General features: G+C 33.9%; 1 protein-coding gene across 5 annotated transcripts in view; it reads right to left on the minus strand.

The window, feature by feature from the left end:
- Positions 1 to 21921, minus strand: part of ADAD1 (adenosine deaminase domain containing 1) — a 107995-nt gene that overhangs the window by 45615 nt on the left and 40459 nt on the right. For 3 of the 5 annotated variants that reach the window (XM_082726757.1, XM_082726756.1, XM_082726755.1), the window contains exons 11-12: positions 19449 to 19581; positions 4610 to 4715 (exon numbers count right to left, since the gene is read on the minus strand). In XM_082726757.1, the coding sequence (XP_082582883.1) occupies positions 4610 to 4715; positions 19449 to 19581 (239 nt within the window). Of the gene's footprint in view, positions 1 to 4554; positions 4716 to 19448; positions 19582 to 21921 lie in introns of those variants that run through there. The other 2 variants (XM_082726759.1, XM_082726758.1) reach the window with 1 other exon arrangement.

The following is a 21921-nucleotide window of genomic DNA, read 5'->3' on the forward strand; positions in this document are numbered from 1 at the left end:
GCACTGTTGGTGGAAATGCAAACTGGTGCAGTCACTGTGGAAAACAGTATGAAGATTCCTCAAAAAGTTAAAAAATAGAGCTACCCTATGACCCAGCATTGCACTACTACATATTTACCCAAAGGATAAAAAATAAGTGATTAGAAAGGACATATGCACCCCAAAGTTTATAGCAGCAATTTCCACAATAGCCAAAATATTGAAAAAGCTGAGCTATCCATCAAGGGATGAATGGGTAAAGAAGTGGTGTATATATATAGATACACAGATATGGGAATACTACTTAGCTATCAAAAAGAATGAAATCATGCCATTTGCAACAACATGAATGGAACTAGAGTGTATTATGCTAAGCAAAATAAGTCAGAGAAAGACAAATAACACATGATTTCATACATATGTGGGATTTAAGAGACAGAACTAATGAACAAATGGGAAGGGAAGGAAAAATAAAATAAGAGAGAAACAGAGAGGGAGGCAAACCATAAGAGACTCTTAACTATAGAGAATAAACTGAGGGTTGCTGGAGGGGAGGTGAATGGGGAGTGGGGTAACTGAGTGTTGAGCATTAAGGAGGACACTTAATATAATGAGCACTGGGTGTTACATGCAACCGATGAATCACTTAATTTTATCCTTAAAACTAATAATACAGTATATGTTAACTAAATCGAATTTTTTTAAAAATCTTTAAAAAAATTTAGGATGCTGTCTTCTAAATTTTTCATACCACGGCACAGACAAGAAAATGGCATTACTGAACACAGGGGCAACAAAGAGTCTGCCTAAGGCCAGGGTTGACTGTCCAGAGCTCTAGCTATCCCTGGCACTACAAAGATCCCTCAAAGAGTGAATGAACACTAAATCTCAATTCATAAGCTATTTTTTATGCCTAGATTTCAACTAATAACTGGGTTAGATTGAAGGTGAAGCCTGACAAAATACAGGCCAGTATGTTAAATACCTATGAGTTTGAAGTTTGAAAATACCCTGAATACAATCTCCTGTTCTCTTATATTCGCATTCTCAGTGAAACTGCTTTACTTCCACTTAATTCTATGTACTCATAGTTTATTCCACCAATTTTGGCTTGAGCCATTTCAATAATACATTCATATCACCCAAAATTCTCTAAGCAGAGTTGATCGGATTGCAACCAGGCCAATTATCTGAACTGACATCCACTATTCTCCCCCCAAGGTCATCAATATCACATTAGATGGCTCTACTGTAAATTCATGCACTTTGATGAACTGTCCATCTTACAGCAAAAAGATCCAAAAAACCAAAACACAGCCATATTAGTCTCACCACCACACTACAAGAAAGAATTGAATTCAATCACTGACACCAAATCCTCATCTCTTATTTATTCCTTAATTGTGGCCAATCTTTCTGCCACCACCAATGTTTTATTACTGTGCAGGGTGGTGTTTTTCAGTGTGGTCAATGAACTACCCACATTAAATTATCTGCAATAACTTGTTAAAATGTAGATTTGGGGGCCTTTCCAAGATCTGCTCATCACCCTGGAGTGATGCCTCTTCTTAGCAATTAGCTTGGGAAACTGCTATTTTAGCCATTTGTGACAACTGTGGTTGCCAATTCCAGTGATATTTTTGTAGTTCTCATTCTCCTTGACCTGTAGAGCACCTGAGAATGCCTACCCTATTCTTTGAAATTTCTCTTTCTGCCAACCTCACTCTTCACCCATTTGTTGCTTCCTCTTATTTTTCCAAATGCAAAATATAAGACTTTCTTGGGAATCTAGCCCTAATATTTTTTTCATGCTCAAGAAAAAGCAAACCTCTTTTCTCACAATTTGAGAACTGCCTCTTTGCAAGTGATTCCTAATTTTTTATCCTTAATCTAAAATTTTCTCAAAGGTCTCTATACCTGTATTTCCAATTGCTGAGTATCTCCACTTGAGATACAAAATGATATTAGGTTCCAACTGACACAAGAGAACAATATGAATATGAATTGTAATGAGTGAAACACAAATATGTTTAAATTCATAATGATACTGAAAAAATTCTCACTGTGAACTTTAAAAAATGATAGAGAACCAACAATTTCAAAAACATAAAGACAGAGAGCCAATCAAGCCTTTGTGTGCTAACTACACTGCAGGTCAAGTCATCTATAAGCAAACATTTCTTTTAACAGAAGCATTCCATCCAATGAGAGAACTTATCAGCTGCAATCTCCAGTGATAATGGCACTGGGCAATGATCAACGACTGCTAATACTACAAAAAGAGAAAACCTGCACATTGTGTCTTGTGATGAATGTATACAATACTACCTATATTTTTGCAAAAAAAAAAAAAATTGAACCTCTATTTGAAAGCATCTAGATTTAACTACTTTTTTTTGGAAATACAGATCACAGAGAAACACACTAAATGACATCATGGAAATGTTAGCAGCAAAAATGAGATCGTGTTTAAGACTCCACTAAGAATGTAGTTTGTTTGTTTGTTTTCCAGGAACTAATTAAAAGTAAAGAAGTGATAGGAAATCTGTAGATTAACAGACATTTAACAAAGTCCAACATATGGATATTGGTTTTCATCTTGATTCCAACAATCTATACACCCCTTAAGAGATATTGGGAGAATTACTATTAATTTTTAAGGTGTGCTAACTGGATTGTGGCTATAAAGGTGTGTATGTGTGTATTAAAGAGTTCGCATGTCTCACAGATGTGTATCAAAGCATTTTCAGATGAGAAAGAAACCAAGAAACAGACTCAACTATAGAGAACAAACTGGTGGTTACCAGAGGAAAGTGGGTGGGGGAATGGGTGAAATAGGAGAGGGGGATTAAGGAGTGCACTTGTTGTGATGAGCACCAAGTGACACACAGAAGTATTAAATCACTATATTGTACACCTGAAACTAACATTACACTGTGTGTTAACTGGAATTTAAATAAAAACTTGAAAACTAAAAAAAAAAATAACTTGTCTGGCATTTTTTCTAACATAATCCAACATATACAAAATAAGACTGCTATGTTTTAATAATTACTAAAGCTGGGTGATGGGTACATGGGGATTCATTTACTATTCTATTTTTTTATGTTTGGAAATTTCCATAATAAATAAACAAAAAAGTGTTGTGGAATCGTGCCTTAATGTATGTCACTTTCCTACACAATATCCTTTAAGGTTTCCCATCTGACTACCCAAATGAGAACATCTGCTAGACTCAACCCTCAACTTTCCCATCCAGTGTTCTATACTCTAGCCTCAAACACTGTGACACTTTCCATCTAATCTTTGGATTATTATTTCCAACTTTAATATATCCTCTCTCCTATTTCAGCTTTCTCAATTTTTATCTATCCTTTAATGTTTATCTCAGATAACAGAACCTGAGAGCTAAAAGAGGACTTAAATTTAGATGTAACTAGTTTAGTGGCTTTTGAACAATTTTAAAAGTTGAAGTTTAGAAGTCTGAATTTAGAAGTTTGCTTTTCTTCAAGCAAATATCTCAAATGACCATAACACATAAAAGAGGCAATAAGCATTGCCGCTTTTCATGTCAAGTAGTCTAGAGTCCTTTTATCAAGCTTCTACTCTGAACAAAGAATGCCAACAACTAGTATCAATTTGTCTTGCACAGATATTTTTAGAATAGGCAAAACAAAACAAAAAAAACTACACAGACCTTAACAGAAATTACAAAGACCCAAGCTAAGAGGAATAAAGTCCGAGACCAATAATGCTTAAGTCTCTGTGAATGAAACTAAGGAATAGGTTTAAGAGGCTGAAGTATGGAACAAACTCACAATTTCACTGAAGAACATTAGCCTAACTTAAGTATAACCAAACTTTGTCTTTTGATCTAATCACTGTATAAACAAATATAAATGTAAAGCTAAATAATATTTTGTTGATTATCAGAAATCCCTACTTACCAAAATTATAAATATTAAATCACATTTGGATGGATCTTACACAACACTTGAAAATGGTCAATCTTATTTAAAGCATTTATGATGACTTTTAATCAGAATAACTAATTTATGAAATTATTCTCTAACATGTTTATATTTTTCTGCATATATATATTAGCAGTTTGCATTCATAAACTTCTTGGACATGAGAAATGGTGTTTTTCACTATCACACAAGCATGGTGATTGGCAAATATTAGGCACTCATATGTTTTTTTTTTTTTTTATCAACACATGAGCAAAAATTACTATTTGTATTCCTGGATTCTAATTCTTAATTTAAAAAGAAACAACCTGAGTGAGATACCCAGAAAAAATGTTGAATATATTTGCTAAATAGCTTAAAAGAAAAAACTTTAAAGAAATTTTCTTTTAAACTATAAAAAGGGCTTTATAATGCCTGTAAAGACAAATGTAAAATAGCTGCATATTGACTCAGGTAATAATTTTTCCAAAAAAAAAAAAAACAAAAAACTCAATATTTTAATATAAATTATTATTTTCAGCAATCTCTGGACACTGCTGTTGCAAGACTCTGGTTTTGAAAGCTGAAAACCACCAAAATTTTTAAAATATATTTACTAGTCAAAGACACCAAAAAACAAAAGATTTTTAATATGACAATGGATTGCCTAAATCACATACTAAATTGCTCTATACAGGGAGATTTCACAATCCAGGAGCCATAGCCATGTTGCTGCAAGTACGATTTCAGCAAAGTTTTAGCTTCTTGATAGGATCCAGACATACACTATAGAAAGAAAAAAAATTGAATTATAGAATATAGGCAGAATTTGGCTTATGAAAAGTTAAGTAACCCTAATCTTGCTCAAGTTTGACATTTTAAAAATTAAAATATTTTTAAATTCCTATTTTTCTCATTGTTTTTGAAACTAAACATTTTCCTTTCCAACACTCCTTAAAGACAACTTTTTGAACATTTCTTATTAAAATAATCATACTCATCACAGAAAATTTGAAAAGTAGAGAAAATATAAAGAAGCAAATAAAATCTGTGTGTAAGGCACAAATAATAGATAATCACCATCAATTTGGTTTCTTTCATTTTCTATAAATCAACATATAGATGAACTTTAAAAAAAAGCTTTACTAAAGTATAATTACATACCATAAATGCACTCACAAGTATACAATTTGATGATTTCTAGTAAACTCATAAAGGTATGCAACCATACCACAGTCAAGTTGTAAACCAATTCTATCACCTGCAAAAATAGTTCCACTGTGCCCATCTGCAGTCCAATCTGTATTCCCAAATCCAGCCAGCCATGAATTTATCTGTCTTTAGAGTTTTTCTTTTTCTAGAGATTTCCTAAAAACTGATGGAACACAATATGAACTCTTTTGTGTCAGGCTTCTTTTGATTAGCATAATGCTTTCAGATTCATTCATATTGTTTCATGTATTTGTAGTTTGATCTATTTCATTGCTGATTAGTACTCCATCATATGGATTTATCATATTGTTTATAGATTCACCAACTGATGAACAACTGAATGTTTCCAGTTCTGCACTATTATGAATAATGCTGCTGTAAACATTTATGTCCTCTGTGAATATAAGTTTCTGTTCCTCCTAGACGGACACCATTGAAAATGCTGGATCACATGGTAACTATATGATTATTTTTGCAAGACAGCCAAATTATTTTCCAAGGAGACCATACTATTTTACATTCTCATTGGCAGTGCAAGAGTTCTCCAGTTTCTCTGCAACAATACCTAGTATATAGTGTTTTGGAATTTAGTGGATGTATAATATGGTCAACACCTACTGACCGATGAGGATGAGCATCTTTTATATGTGTATTAGCCATTTGTATATATTCTTTGCTACTCTTAAAAACTGAGTTGTTTGCCCTCTCAATATTGATTTTTAAGAGTTCATTATGTATTATTACAGATACAAGATCTTTATCAAAGGTATGATTAGTCCATTTTTTCCTCCAGTCTATGGCTTGAATTTTCATTAATGATGACTTTTGAAAAGCAAGTTTTACATTCTGGAGTCCAAATGATCAATTTTTTCTTTTATAGATTGTACTTTTGATATCACACCTAAGAAACTGTTTCCTACCCTAAGAATACAAATATTCTGATACCTTTTGGGAAGTTTTAAGTTTTAGCTCTCTCAGATATATGATCTATTTTAATTTTTTTGTATGTATGTATAAATTTTTTTTGTCCACAAATATCCAACAGTTCCAGCACCATTTATTAAAAATAAAAAGACTATTCTTTCTATTAAGTCACCTTGGCACCTTTATATAAAATTAATTGACCATAAATGTGTGGATTTATTTCTACCTCTTATTCTGTTCCATTAATCTATATGTCTATCATTACGTCAATACATTGTCTTGACTACTGTGGCTTTATGATGAATTTTGAAAGTAGGTAGGGTAAATCTTGCTTTTTTTTTTTTTTTTTAAGTTTCCATTTTTATTTTTTAATTTTTTTTTAATTTTTTATTTTTTATAAACATATATTTTTATCCCCAGGGGTACAGGTATGTGAATCACCAGGTTTACACACTTCACAGCACTCACCAAAGCACATACCCTCCCCAATGTCCATAATCCCACCCCCTTCTCCCAAACCCCCTCCGCCCAGCAACCCTCAGTTTGTTTTGTGAGATTGAGTCACTTATGGTTTGTCTCCCTCCCAATCCCATCTTGTTTCATTTATTCTTCTCCTACCCACTTAAGCCTCCATGTTGCACCACCACTTCCTCATATCAGGGAGATCATATGATAGTTGTCTTTCACTGCTTGACTTATTTCGCTAAGCATGATACGCTCTAGTTCCATCCATGTTGTTGCAAATGGCAAGATTTCATTTCTTTTGATGGCTGCATAGTATTCCATTGTGTATATATAACACATCTTCTTGATCCATTCATCTGTTGATGGACATCTAGGTTCTTTCCATAGTTTGGCAATTGTGGACATTGCTGCTATAAACATTCGGGTGCATGTGCCCCTTTGGATCACTACATTTGTATCTTTAGGGTAAATACCCAATAGTGCAATTGCTGGGTCATAGGGCAGTTCTATTTTCAACATTTTGAGGAACCTCCATGCTGTTTTCCAGAGTGGCTGCACCAGCTTGCATTCCCACCAACAGTGTAGGAGGGTTCATCAATTTTATTAATTCTTTCCAAGAACCAGCTCCTACTTTCGTTGATTTGTTCTATTGTTTTTTTGGTTTCTATTTCATTGATTTCTGCTCTGATCTTTATGATTTCTCTTCTCCTGCTGGGCTTAGGGTTTCTTTCTTGTTCTTTCTCCAGCTCCTTTAGGTGTAGGGTTAGGTTGTGTACCTGAGACCTTTCTTGTTTCTTGAAAAAGGCTTGTACCGCTATATATTTTCCTCTCAGGACTGCCTTTGTTGTGTCCCACAGATTTTGAGCCGTTGTATTTTCTTGCTTTTAAGAAATTGATTTGGGGGGCGCCTAGATGGCTCAGTCATTAAGCATCTGCCTTCAACTCAGGTCATGATCCCAGGGTCCTGGCATCGAGCCCCACATCAGGTTCCCTGCTCAGTGGGAAACCTGCTTCTTCCTCTCCCACTCCCCCTGCTTGTGTTCCCTCTCTCACTGTGTCTCTCGCTGTCAAATAAATAAATAAAATCTTAAAAATGTTTTGGTCCTTCTATGTCCTTTAAATTTACATTTCAATTTTGATCAGAACAGCTAATCAATTCCTACACAAAAGCTTGCTGGGATTCTAATAAGAGTTTGCCTTGAATCCATAGATTAGTTTGGCAAGAAGTGACATCCTAAAATGTTTTATTTCCAACCCATTAAATGGTACATTTCTCCATTTATTTAGGTCTTCAATTATTCTCAGCAATGTTTCATCATTTTCAGTGTATAGATCTTATACTTGGTTAAAATCACCTCTAAGCATTTTTTATGCTATTCTGGAGAAAACAGTTTTCCCAATTTAAAAAAAAAAAGTGTTCATTCCTAATATATATATATATATATATATATATATATATATATATATATATATATTCCTTATATATATTTATATATATATATATATATACACACACACACAATTTGTTTTTCTCTATTGTCCTTATAATGTGTACTAAACTCACATATGATATAGTTGTTTTTAATAGATTCCATGGGATATTTTGCATACAAGATTACATTTAGAAATAAAATGAGTTTTTCTGTTTCTTTCCAGTCTCAACGCCTTTTCTTTTTCTTAACTTGCTGAACTTGCTCGGACATACAGAGTATTGTTGAACAGAACTGAGATGAGAACAGACATTCTTGTTTTCTTCCCTAATCTTGAGAGGGGCGGGGGGAAGAGTATTCTTTCACCATTAAGCATGATGTCAGCTGTAGGTTTTTCATTGGAGGAAATTTACTTCTATTTCTTATTCAGTATTTTTACCAGGAATAGCTGTTGGATTTTGTGAAATACATTTTGGACATCTTTTGAGGTAATTATGTGGGTTTTGAACTTAACTCTATTCATATAATGGTAGTACATCCAATAATTCTTTTCTTTTTTTTTTTAAAGATTTTATTTATTTATTTGACAGAGAGAGATCACAAGTAGGCAGAGAGGCAGGCAGAGAGAGAGAGAGAGAGAGAGAGGAGGAAGCAGGCTCCCCGCGGAGCAGAGAGCCCGATGCAGGACTCGATCCCAGGACCCTGACATCATGACCTGAGCCGAAGGCAGCAGCTTAACCCACTGAGCCACCCAGATGCCCCATCCAATAATTTTCTGATGTTTAATCAACCTTGTATTCTTGGAACAAACCTCCTTTGTCATGGTGTATAATCCTTTCTCTGGGCTGCTGGATTTACTCTGCCAATATCTTAAAAATTTTGCATTTATGTTCTGGAAAGATAAAGTTTGTAGCCTTCATTTTTTGTGATGTTTAAATCCTGTTTTGGTATCAGGGTTATAGTGACCTCATAAAAATTGGCAAGTGTTCTTCTCTTCTATTTATTAGTTTTTTGTAGGATTTGTGCTTCTTTTTTTGCATATAGTTTGATAGAATTCACCAGTAAAGCTGTATCTGCACTCTGCTTTTCTTTAGGAAAAGAATTTTATTTTTAATTCCAGTTAACATACAGTGTTTTATTAGTTTCAAGTACACAATATAGCAATTCAACAATTCCATATATTACTTGGTGCTCAAGACAAGGGCACTCCTTAATCTTCATCTATTAACCCATACCCTCCACACCCTCTGGTAATCATCAGTTTGTTATTTATAATTGAGTCTCTTTCTTGGTTTGTCTTTTTAGAAAAAGAATTTTAATTAATAATTCAACTACTTTATTTCAATCTGGATATTTTCTTTAGTCACATTTTATAATTTGTCTCTCTCTAGGAATGTGTTCATCTAACTTGTCTAATTTTTTTGAAAAAAAAAAAAAACAAAAAAAAAAACAAAAAACGTTGCTTATATTGGATGCCTGGATGGCTCAGTGAGTTAAGTGTCCACCTTCGGCTCAGAACATGATCCCAGGGTCCTAGGATCAAGTCCTGCATCTCACTCCTTGTTCAGCAGGGTGCCTGCTTCTCTCCCTCTGCCTGCCACTTCCCCTGCTTGTGTTCTCTTCTGACAAATAAATAAAATCTTTTAAAAAACATTTCATAATATTATCTTATAATTATTTTAGCTCTTTGGGGTCTGTAGTAAGGACTCATCTTTCATTCCAAATTTTGATTGCTTGTATTATCTCTTACTATTTTATCAGTTAGTCTAAAGGGTTATCAGTGTTGGTTTTTTTTCAATGAACCAACTTTTGATTTCATTGATTTTTTCTATTTTCTATTTTTATTTTTTCTGTTTTCTAGAAATTTCTATACCATTTTATATTATTCCCTCTCTACTTTTAATTTGCTCTTCTTCTAACATCTCATGGTGGAACTCAAATAACTGATTTTTACAATTCCCTTCTTTCCTAATATAAGTGAATAAAGTTATAAATTTCTAACCACTCCTTCGGTTACATTCCACAAATTTTAATATGTTGTATTTTCATTCAGTTGATTTTTGATTGATTCAGAAGTTTTTTTTTTTTTTAATTTGCTTATAATTTCTTCTTTGACTTACAGGTTATTCAGAAGTTAAGCTGCTAATTCTCAAATGGTTAACTTCCCAGATTTCATTCCACTGCTGATTTCTACTGAGACTTGCTTTATTGCCAATACTGGAGAATGTTCCAAGTGTACTTGAAAATAAAGTATATTCGGTTATGCAGTGTTTAATACAGGCCAGTACAGGCACTGATATTTAAGCCTTTTATATTCTTATTTTCTGTCTAGTTGTTTTATCAACTGCTGAAATAAGACTATTAAAACCTCCTACATAATTGAAGGGCATTAGGAGAAGGGAAAAATGAAGGGAAGGTAGAAATCAAAGGGGGAGAAGAACCATGAAAGACTGTGGACTCCAAGAAGCAAACTCTGGGTTTTAGAAGGGGAGTGTGCGCGATGGGTGAACCTGGTGATGAGTATTAAGGATAGCATTGGTTGCATGGAGCACTGATATTATACATAAGCAATGAATCATGGAACACTACATCAAAAACTAATGAGGTACTGTATGGTAACTAACATAACACAATAAAAAAATTAAAAAGTACATTTTTCTGGGAAAAAAAACCTCCTCCTGTAATTGTAGAATTATCTATTTCACCTTTCAATTCTGTCAGTTTTGGCTTATGTATTTTTGGGTTCTGTTGTTGCCAAGGCATGCAATTATGACATAACTATTTGTTATATGTTTCAATACATTAGCCTTTTACTACTATAAAACATCACTCATTGTCTTATATTTCTCAACATATATTTGATATTAATATAAACACTTCAGCTCTCTTTATTGCTACAGTTTACATGTGTTTTTTCATTTTTTAGTTTCAACTTATTTGTGTTTTTGAATTTCATGTGTTTCCTGCAGACAGCATAGAGTTGAATCTTCCCTTTTTTTTTTTTTTAAACCCACTCTGATGACCTCTGCCTTTTCTCTGGAGCATTTAGTTTAATAGAACCCAATGTGATTATTGATAAAGTGGATTTATGTCTGCCATTTCACTGTTTTCCAAGTTCCATGTCTTTTATTTCTCTGCTTCCTCTTTATCGCTTTCTAGTTTATTCAAAAATGAATTTTAATATACAATTTTAATTCATGTGTTGATCTTTTGCATGTAGTTTTCAGTTATTTTCTTCATGGTTACTTTAGGGATTACAATTTGTTTCTGTATCTTTTTCTTTTTAGAGATTTATTTATTTATTTATTTATTTGAGAGAGAGAGAGAGAGAGATATCACAAGTAGGGAGAGAGGCAGGCAGAGAAAGATGGGAAGCAGGCTCCCTGCTGAGCAGAGAGCCCAATGTGGGCCTGGATCCTAGGACACTGGCACTAGGATCCTAGGACACTGGCACTATGACCTGAGCTTAACCCGCTGAGCCACCCAGGTGCCCTATGCTTCTGTGTCTTACTGTATTCTACTTCATATTAATACTGACTTAATTTGGTAAAGTACAGTATCTTTGTTCCAATACTGACTGATTTCTTTCTCTGGCCTTTGGTATACTATCACTGTCTATATTGCATCTACCTTTGTTATAAATTAATACACTGTTAAAACTGTCTTAAAGAACTTCCACTTTCTAAAGAAAATAAGAGGAAACACACACACACCCTTTTATATTTGTCCCATGATTAGTATTTTCAGTATTCTTTGTCCCTTTCTGTAGATTTATATGTCAGCTCGTGTTATTTCTTCCAAAATTCAAGGGCTTCCTTTGGGATTCCTCTTAAGGAAGTAATACTAAAAACAAATTTTACTTTTTGTCTGCCTGGGGATTTTTTTATTTTGCTTTTAAGAATTATCTTGCTACCCCTGGGGATAAAAATATATTATATGTTTATAAAAAAATTAAAAATTTAAAAAAATTAAAGAAAAATTATCTTGCTATACAATTCCTGGTTATCAGGCTTTTCTTTCAGCACTTTAAACATATTTTTCTTTTCTTTCTTTTCTCAAAATTGTATTTCAGTTAACATATCATGTAATATTGGTTTAGAATTTAGTGATCCACCACTTATGTATAACACCCAGTGGTCAACATAAGTGCCCTCCTTAATACCCACCACCCATTTAGCCCATCCCTCTGCTGACCTCTCATCCAGCAATCCTCAGTTTGTTCTCTGTAGTTAAGAAGCTTTTATGGTTTGCTTCCCTTTTCTTCCCCTTCCCTTTGTTTCTTAAATTCCACATATAAGTGAAATCATATATTTCCTTCTTATTTTGCTTAGCATAATACAATCTAGCTCCATCCACATTGCTGCAAATGACAGGATTTCATTCTTTTTGATGACTGAATAATATTCCATTATATATGCATCTATCTATATAGACACATATATAGATACACACACACACACACACACACACACACACACACTAGCTTCTTTATCCATTCATCAGTCAATGGGCATTTGGGCTCTTCCCATAATTTGACTATTGTTGATAATGCTGCTGTAAATATCAGGGTATATGTGCCCCTTGAACCAGTATTTTTGATCCTTTGGGTAAATACCTAGTAGTACAATTGTTGGATCATAGGGTAGTTCTATTTTTAACTTTCTGAGGAACCTCTATACTGTTTTTCAAAGTGGCTGCACAGTTTGCATTTCCAACAGTGTAGAGGGCTCCCCTTTCTCCACACGAACATCTCTTGTTTCCTGTATTGTTATTTTAGCCATTCTGACAGGGCTGGCGTGGTATCTCATTGTGGCTTTGATTTCCCCAATAATGAGTGATGCTGAACATCTTTTCATGTATCCATTGGCCATCTGGATGTCTTCTTTGGAAAAGTGTCTATTGCTGTCTTCTGTCCCATTTCTTGACTGGATTTTTTTTGGGTTTTGGGGGATTGCTGAGTTTGGTAAGTTCTTTATAGATTTTGGGTATTAACATCTGATATGTCATTTGCAAATACCTTCTCCCATTCTGTAAACTGCTTTTTGGTTGATTGTTTCCTTCACTGCAGTTTTTAATCTTGATGAAGTCGCAATAGTTCACTTTTGCTTTTGTTTCCCTTGCCTCTTGACAAAGGTCTAGTAGGAAGTTGCTATGGCCAATGTCAAAGAGGTTGCTGCTTGTGTTCTCTTCTAGGATTTTGATGGTTTCCTGTATCACTTTTAGGTCTTTCATCCATTTTGAACTTATTTTTGTGTATGGTTTTAAAGGTGCTCCAATATTGCCAACATCATTTGTTCAAGAGACTTCTTTCCTTACTGTTTCTTGCTTTGTCAAAGATCAGTTGACCATTTCTGGGTTTTCTACTCTGTTCCACTGATCTATCTATCTGTTTTTGTGCCAGTACCATACTGTCTTGATGACTACAGCTTTGTAATATAGCTTGAAGTATGTAATTCTGATGCCTCCAGCTGCTTCTTTTTCAATACTGCTTTGACTATTTGGGGTCTTTTGTGGTTCCATACAAACCTTAGGTTTGTTCGTTCCAATTCTGTGAACTGGTGGTATTTTGATAGGGATTGTATTAACTGTGTAGATTGCTTTGGGTAATATAGACATTTTAACAATATTTTTTTCCTCCAATCCATAAGCACATCAATTCACTGTATTCTTTTCTAACAGATTTGTTAAGATATAATTCATATATCATAAAATTCATCCTTTTAAAGTATACAATAAATAAATGGTTTCTAGTATATTCACAGAATTGTATAACCACTACCAGTAATTCCAGAATTTTTCATCACTCCAAAACCAAATCCTATACCCATTAGCAGTCAATCTTTATTCTCTCCTCCCCCCAGCTCCTGGAAACCACTAATCTACTTTCTATGACCCACGTTGTAGAATGTATCAATACTTCATTTTCTCTTTTATGGATGATTAAAGATATATGCCACATTTTGTTTATCCACCTGATGAACATTTGGGTTGTTTCCACCTTTTGTGAATATGAATACAGCTGCTACAAACAGCCGTTTACAATTTTGGTGTGAATATGTGTTTCCAATTTTCTTAATAATATACCTAGGAGGGGAATTCCTGGGTTACATGATAACTCTATATTTAATTTTTTTAAAGTTTATTTTTAGTAATCTCTACATCCAGTGTGGGGCTCAAACTCACAACCCTCAAGATTAAGAGTCACATGCTCGTCCAACTGAGCCAGCCAGGCACCTCTCAATATTTAACTTTTGAGGAACTGTTGAATTGTTTCCCAAAGAGTCTGCATCATTTTACATTCCTACCAGCAATGGTGATGGTTTTTTTTTTTATTATTAATTTTTTATTTTTTATAAACATATATTTTTATCCCCAGGGGTACAGGTCTGTGAATCACCAGGTTTACACACTTCACAGCACTCACCAAAGCACATACCCTCCCCAATGTCCATAATCCCACCCCCTTCTCCCAAACCCCCTCCCCCCAGCAACCCTCAGTTTGTTTTGTGAGATTGAGTCACTTATGGTTTGTCTCCCTCCCAATGCGACAACATGGATGGAACTAGAGCATATCATGCTTAGCGAAATAAGTCAAGCAGAGAAAGACAACTATCATATGATCTCCCTGATATGAGGAAGTGGTGATGCAACATGGGGGCTTAAGTGGGTAGGAGAAGAATCAATGGTGATGGTTTTGATTTCCTTACATCCTTGCCAACATTTAATATCTTTATATATCCTAGTATGTGTAAAGAGGCAAATCACTGTTGTTTTTATTTGTATTTCCCTAATGATTAATGATGCTGAACATCTTTTTATATTCTTATTGGCTTATTTTACTTATAGAAATGTCTATTCAAATTCGTTGGTCATTTTTAAAACTAGGTCATGTATCTATTATTGAATTGCAAGAGTTTTTATTTATTCTGGATACAAGTCCCTTAACAGATATGTAATTTGCACATATTTTTTCATAGTATGTAGTTTGCCTTTTCATTTTCTTAATTTTTGAAATGCAAAAGTTGTTACTGTAATAAAGTCTAAAATACCTTTTTTTTTTCTCTTTTGGATTGTATTTTTGGTATCAGATCTAAGAAACCTTTCTCTAAGAAAACACACATTTTCTTATTTATTTATTATTTATTTATTTATTTTCGGCATAGCAGTATTCGTTATTTTTTCACCACACCCAGTGCTCCATGCAATCCATGCCCTCTATAATACCTACCACCTGGTACCCCAACCTCCCACCCCCCTTCCACTTCAAACCCCTCAGATTGTTTTTTAGAGTCCATAGTCTCTCATGGTTCACCTCCCCTTCCAATTTACCCCAACTCCCTTCTCCTAACTCCCCATGTCCTCCATGCTATTTGTTATGATCCACAAATAAGTGAGACCATTCTTCTATGTTTTCACCTAAGATTTTTACAGTTTTAATTCTTATATAGGTCTATCATCCATTTTGAGTTAATTTTTGTACAGGGTATGAGGTGAGGTCTAAGTTTATTCTTTTCCCTGTGGATATCAAGTTGTCCTAAGACTATTTATTGAAAAACCTATTTCTTGCCACTGAATTAGCTTGGTATTCTTCTTAAAAATCAACTGTCCATAAGTGTTAAGGTTTTTTTTTTTAATATTTTATTTATTTATCTGACAGAGAGAGAGAGATCACAGGTAGGCAGATAAAGAGGGGGAAGCAGGCTCCCTCCTGAGCAGAGATCCTGATGTGGGGCTCAATCCCAGGACCCTGAGATCATGACCTGAGCCGAAGCAGAGGCTTAACCCACTGAGCCACCCAGGTGCCCCGTTAAGGTTTATTTCTTAACTATCAATTATATCTTATTGAGCTATATGTTTATCCTTATGCCAGTATTACAGTGTCTTGATTACTGTGGCTCTATGGTAAGATTTGAAATCAGAAGTGTGAATAATCCAATTATATTCTTCTTATTCAAGACTGTTCTGGCTATTTTAGGGTGGCCTCCACTGTTGCTGAAATCAACCTTTAGATGTACTACCCTATTGTTAATAACCATAAATAGTACTAAAACACTGTGGTTTTTATTTGTATTCCCTAATGATTAATGATGGGATTAATCTTTGTTTTGGTCTCAAGCAGTTTGAATAGAACATATCTAGATCTTTTTAAATAATGTTCTAAAACTCCACTATGATTAATATACAGTGTTATATTACTTTCAGGTATGCAATATGATTCAATACATTACTCAGTGCTCATCACAGTAAATGTATTCTTAATGCTCTTCATTTATTTTACCCACCCCTCAGCCATGTCTCCTCTGGCAACCACCAGTTTGTACTCTATACTTAAAGGTCTTTTATCTTCATTGGTTTCTTAAATTCCACATATGACTGAAATCATAAGGTATTTGTCTTTCTCTAACGGATGGATCTAGCAGGTATGGATCTTTTCAAATTTTTTTCTTTTCTTGGGGATTTGCTGAGTTTCTTGAATCCGTTAATGTTTTTTATCCAGTTGGATGACTGATTTTCTTCAGTCATTGTTTCTTTTTTTTCCTGTTTGTCTCCCTCCTTTCCATCTGAGATTCCCAATACACACCTGTTGGTGTGCTTAATATTGTTCCACAAATCTTTGAGGCTCTGCTTATTTTTCTTCAATCTGTTTTCATTCGGTCTTTAAAAAATAACTATTGATTTATCTTCAAAGTTCACTGATTTTTATCTGCCATCTGAAATGTGCTGTTGAGCCCATCTAAAGAATGTTTCACTTGTTAAATATTGTTTTGATTCTAAAAATTTCATTTGGTTTTCTTTTCTTTAGTTTGTTTCTCTACTGAGATTGCCAATTTGTTGGGGCCCCTGGATCGCTCAGTCAATAAGTGGCTGCCTTAGGCTCAGGTCATGATCCCAGGGTCCTGGGATTGATCCCCACATCTGGCTCCTTGCTTGGCAGGGAGCCTGCCTTCTCCCCCGCCCTCTGCCTGCCTGAAGTTCCCCCTGCTTGTGTGCACGCTCGCTCTGTTAAAAAAAAAAAAAAAATCAATAAAATCCTTTAAAAAAAAGAGATTGACTATTTTTTGATACACTTATATTTTCTTTTAATTCTCTGAACATATTATAATAGCTACTTTGAAGTCTTAGCTATATTTAACATTTGGACCCACTTAGAACCAGTTGACTATTATTTTTTCCTGGGAATAGATTTCACCCTTCTGTTTTTTTACATATCCCATATTTTTTGGTTAAAACTTAAACTTTCTAGACAACATATTGTAGAAACTCTGGATGTGGTTTTATTTTTTTCTGAAGTTTTTTATTTTTAGTTTGCTTAAATTGTGAGATCTGTTTTCTCCATGGGGTGCAGCTGCTGTTGTCCCTTCCCAGGTTTTTAATTACTTATTTTTATATTTTAGCCTGGTTTACTAATAGTTATGCTATACCTGCACAGCTTAATGATAAATGATTTCAGTAGACACTGCTCAAACACCTTAAGCTTATGCATCTACCTTCTCATCAATTTGTGTGTGTATTGGTGGGGGAGGTTGTGTACATAGTCCTTCCATGCTATCCATGACATTGCTTTCCCTGGTTTCCGTCACCATAGTCAACCAATCTGGATCTCTCTTATGATGTATCAGGAGGTCAATAGTTAGCCTCACACTATGTCACAATGCCCACATCACTCACTTCACTTCATGTCATCAAATAAGCATTTTATCATTTCATTTCATCACAAGAAAAGGAAAGTTGAGTATAGTATGACTAGACTTTTTGAGAAAGAGATCATGTATCTTTTATTACAACACACTGTTGAAATTGTTCTATTTAAATCATTGTTGTTAATCTCTTGTGCCTAATTTATAAATCAAACTTTATCACAGATATGTATATATAAGAAACAACAGTAGATATAGGATTCAGTATTACCTGTAGTTTCAGGCAGCCGCTGGGGTTCTTGGTAGTATCCCCCAAGGATAAGGAGGGACTACTGGATTTAATGTTGCAGCCAGTTCTCTTTTACAGTTTCACTCTTTACTGGGTTCTCTAGGGTCTTCCCTGTACAAGTGTAGGTTCTCATTCAGCCAAGGATATATGGAGATTTTATCTCAGCCCTTCCATGGCTCTTTCATTTTTAAAATTACCTAAGTAAGTTACTAGTTGGTTCATCACTTGCCCCAACAAAGACTGCAACCTGGGGGCAGCAAAATTATTGATTTTCCCCATTTGTTTCCTACTAGGTTTGGCACTTTTAGCTGACAAAGCTTCCAGTTTTTACCCTCTGCCCCAAATCAAGTCTACCCTCAAGCAGCAAAACTACATCCTCACTCTAGTAAAAACTATAGTTCTTGCCATTTAAACAAGCAGAGATGAAGGAGAAAGAACAGGAACAGCCCTTGGATGAAGGTACCACAAACTCCAGTTGTTCTTATCCAAAGCCTGAGCTGTTTTTCAATAATACACACTTCTGTCTTCAATTTCCAGAGTTGTGAAAGGTGGTTTTTTGACAATTTTGTCCAGTTTTTACACTTGCTTTTCTAAATAGGATCTGTGACTTCATGCCACCAAAGACAGAAATTGCCTAGATAAGCTTTTATTACTTAAAAATGTATGTACATACCCACAGATCTGTAGTAAATTGTTTCACAGGTTGGGAATATACAGTCTGAGCATTAAGATATTGTTGAAATTTAAGAGACTTTCATACAATACCAGATTACTGACTGAAACTAAATTTAGGTTATCAGAAACAATTTGTATTTAATAACTTGATGTCTTGTACATGTCATATTATAACATGGTTCATCTCAGACTATACCAAACAAAAAAAGCAGATAAAAAACACATCCAGTATAATATTCTAAAATATATGCATACATAAACATATATATATATATGCAAAACACAAGAAACTGAAATAACATGCTTACAGGATTAAGGGCATCATAATTTGAATAGTAGGAAGTATTACAAGTACTATTTTGACTCTGCATTTAGAAAAACTGCCATATTCTGTAAATATGAATTGTGTTTGTAATACTAAAAAAATAAATATTTTTAAAGACAGAAAAAGGCTATATACATCACCTACTTAATCAGGCCCAATTCATACACTGAAATTAAAGCAGTTTCACATCTTTAAAATAGGAAAATTAATTTATATGGAAATCATATTGTATTATTTTAGAATACTTCTAAAGTTAGAAAGTTAATACATACAGAAAAAATTTTATCCTTTTGTTTCTCTGGGTATGAAAGCAGGTTTTGATAAAATATCGTCAAAATAAGTACACACCATACTAAAGAGGCTACTGTAGGTGGCAACATTCATTTACATATTCAATTTCTGGCATATTCATTTAAAAATTAATTCTACCAGTACATGGAAGTATCTTATATTTAGTTAACTATTTCAAGCAACTTCTCCTATAGCTCATTATCATAAAAGTACATTTTTGTTATCTTAAATATTATTTCTATAATCAAATTCATTCCTTTAAGGACTTACCTTTGCTGCATGATATGTACTAGCTTCAAGTAAATCTTCTTTTTTAGCTTCTTTGGCAAGGAGGTTAAATCGACTTAACATTGCAGCTTTACAAAGCCGACTTGCCATTGACACACCACTTTTAAATGGGGAACTAAAGTAGAAAGGAATGAAACATCCACTAATTATTATTCAAGAATTTATGTTGACAATTGTAGAGATTAAAATCAACACAGAATCTACAAATACTTCTCTAAACTATATACAATGAAGATAGTGATTTTTACACAAAACTCTTTGAATATTTACTTTTTTTTATTAACTTACAGCTTAAATTTTATAGTGTTGCATTAAAAATTAAAGATGGTGGATACTGGAAGAGTTTATTGTTTGAAGCAAAATTAATCTATGTTGATCCAAATAAGGAGAGTGGTTGTAGCAGAACTGACTGGAAAAAAGGCACAGAAATATTTTCTGGAATGATGAAAATGTCCTATATTTTAATGGGGTGGTGGTTATACAGGTGTATAACATATATCAAAAATCATTAACTATATAGTACATTTCACTGTATGTAAATTTGAACTTATTATATATATATATTTATTTATATATTTATGAACTTCCTTCCACCTATGTATACATATGTGCATGAAGATATATTTTTTTGTTTCTAATAAAAGTGGATCCATAGACCATGAAATTTTTTGCTATAACTCTCTTCATTATATCTTATTAGTTGTTCTTGTATTCACAAAAATTGTCCAAATCCTTCACTAACCCCCAACTTCCAACAGTTGAGAGTCTCTTATGGTTTGCCTGTTTTTATCTTATTTTTCCTTCTCTTTTTCTATGCTGTTGTTTCTTAAATTCCACGAGTGAAATCATATTGGTATTTGTCTTTCTCTAATTCTGCGTAGCATAATACACTCTAGTTCCATCCACGTTACTGCAAATGGCATGGTTTCATTCTTTTTGATAGCTTAGTAGTATTTCTGTGTGTGTATGCGTAACTCTCACATCTTCTTCATGGATTCATTTCCTGATAGACATCTGGGTTCTTTCCATAGTTTGGCTAGAATGGAAATTGCTGTTATAACTTTGGGGTGCATGTGCCCCTTTAAATCGCTATTTTTGTGTCCTTTGGATAAATACTTAGTAGTGCAATGCTGGGTCACAGGGTAGCTCTATTTTTTAACTTTTTGAGGAATCTCCATACTGTTTTCCACAGTGACTGCACCAGTCTGCATTCCTACCAACAGAGTAAGAGGATTTCCCTTTCTCCATATCCTCACAACATCCACTGTTGCCTGAGTTTTTCATTTTAGCCGTTATGTGGTTTTGATTTCTATTTCCCTGATGATGAGTGGTCTTGAGCATTTTTTCATGTGTCTGTTAGCCATTTGTATGTCTTCTTTGGAGAAATGTCTGTGAATGTCTTCTGCCCATTTCTTGACTGGATTTTTGGGTGTTGAATTTGTTGAGTTCTTTATAGATTTTGGATATTAGCCCTTGATCTGTCATTTGCAAATATCATCTCCCATTCCAGGCTGCCTTTTAGGTTTGTTTCCTTTGCTGTCCAGGAGCTTTTTATGTCAATGAAATCCCAATAGTTCATTTATACTTTTGTTTCCCTTGCCTATGGAGACTGTCAGTAGAAAGTTGCTGAGGCTGAGGTCAAAGAGGGGGCTATCTGTGTTCTCCTCTAGGATTTCAATGGATTCCTGTCTCATATTTAAGGCTTTCATCTATTTTGAATTTATTTTTTATATATGGCTTTAAGAAAGTGGTCTAGTATAATTCTTCTGCATGTTTCTATCCAGTTCTCCCAAAGCCATTTGTTAAGAAAATGGCCTTTTTTTTCCCTTTACATATTCTTTCCTGATTTGTTGAAAATTAGCTGGCTGACTATAAAGTTGAGGGTCTACCTCTGGGTTCTAACACATTGCTTCTAACTTTTAGAATTTGAGATTTTGTGTCCTAAAATAGGATCAGTTTTTTTCAATATTCTATATTCAATATCCTATAGGTTCTGTATTTTATGTTTTTACGGTGTAGAGTTTTGTGTAAGTCAATCAAATCTACCTTTTTGTTATTTAAAACCACTATATCCTTCCTTATTGTGTTGTCTATCTGATCATGAACTTAAAGGTCAATTACTGTCTCAACTAGTAGTGGATTTCTACTTTTCCTTCTCTTCTGTAACGTATGCTTTATGAATGTTGATACTATGCTATTTGTTGAATAGATAACCATAACTATTCTTTCTTCCTTGTGAATTACACATTTTAATAATAGTTTCCTCTGCATTTAATGTCTTGTCTAATATTTAGATCACATCTGCTCTTTTCATTTGTACCATTTAGCTATAATAAGTTAATTAAGCTCATTTTACATTAATTTCAGCTTTGTTATGCTCATATTTTATCTGCTCTCAGAAAGGCTTTTTAATGTTTTATCAAAGAATTGTTTTGTCTGTTTATAGTTTGTTCAT

The sequence above is a fragment of the Mustela nivalis genome (genome assembly GCF_964662115.1).
Source record: "Mustela nivalis genome assembly, chromosome: 4".
Lineage (NCBI taxonomy): Eukaryota > Metazoa > Chordata > Mammalia > Carnivora > Mustelidae > Mustela > Mustela nivalis.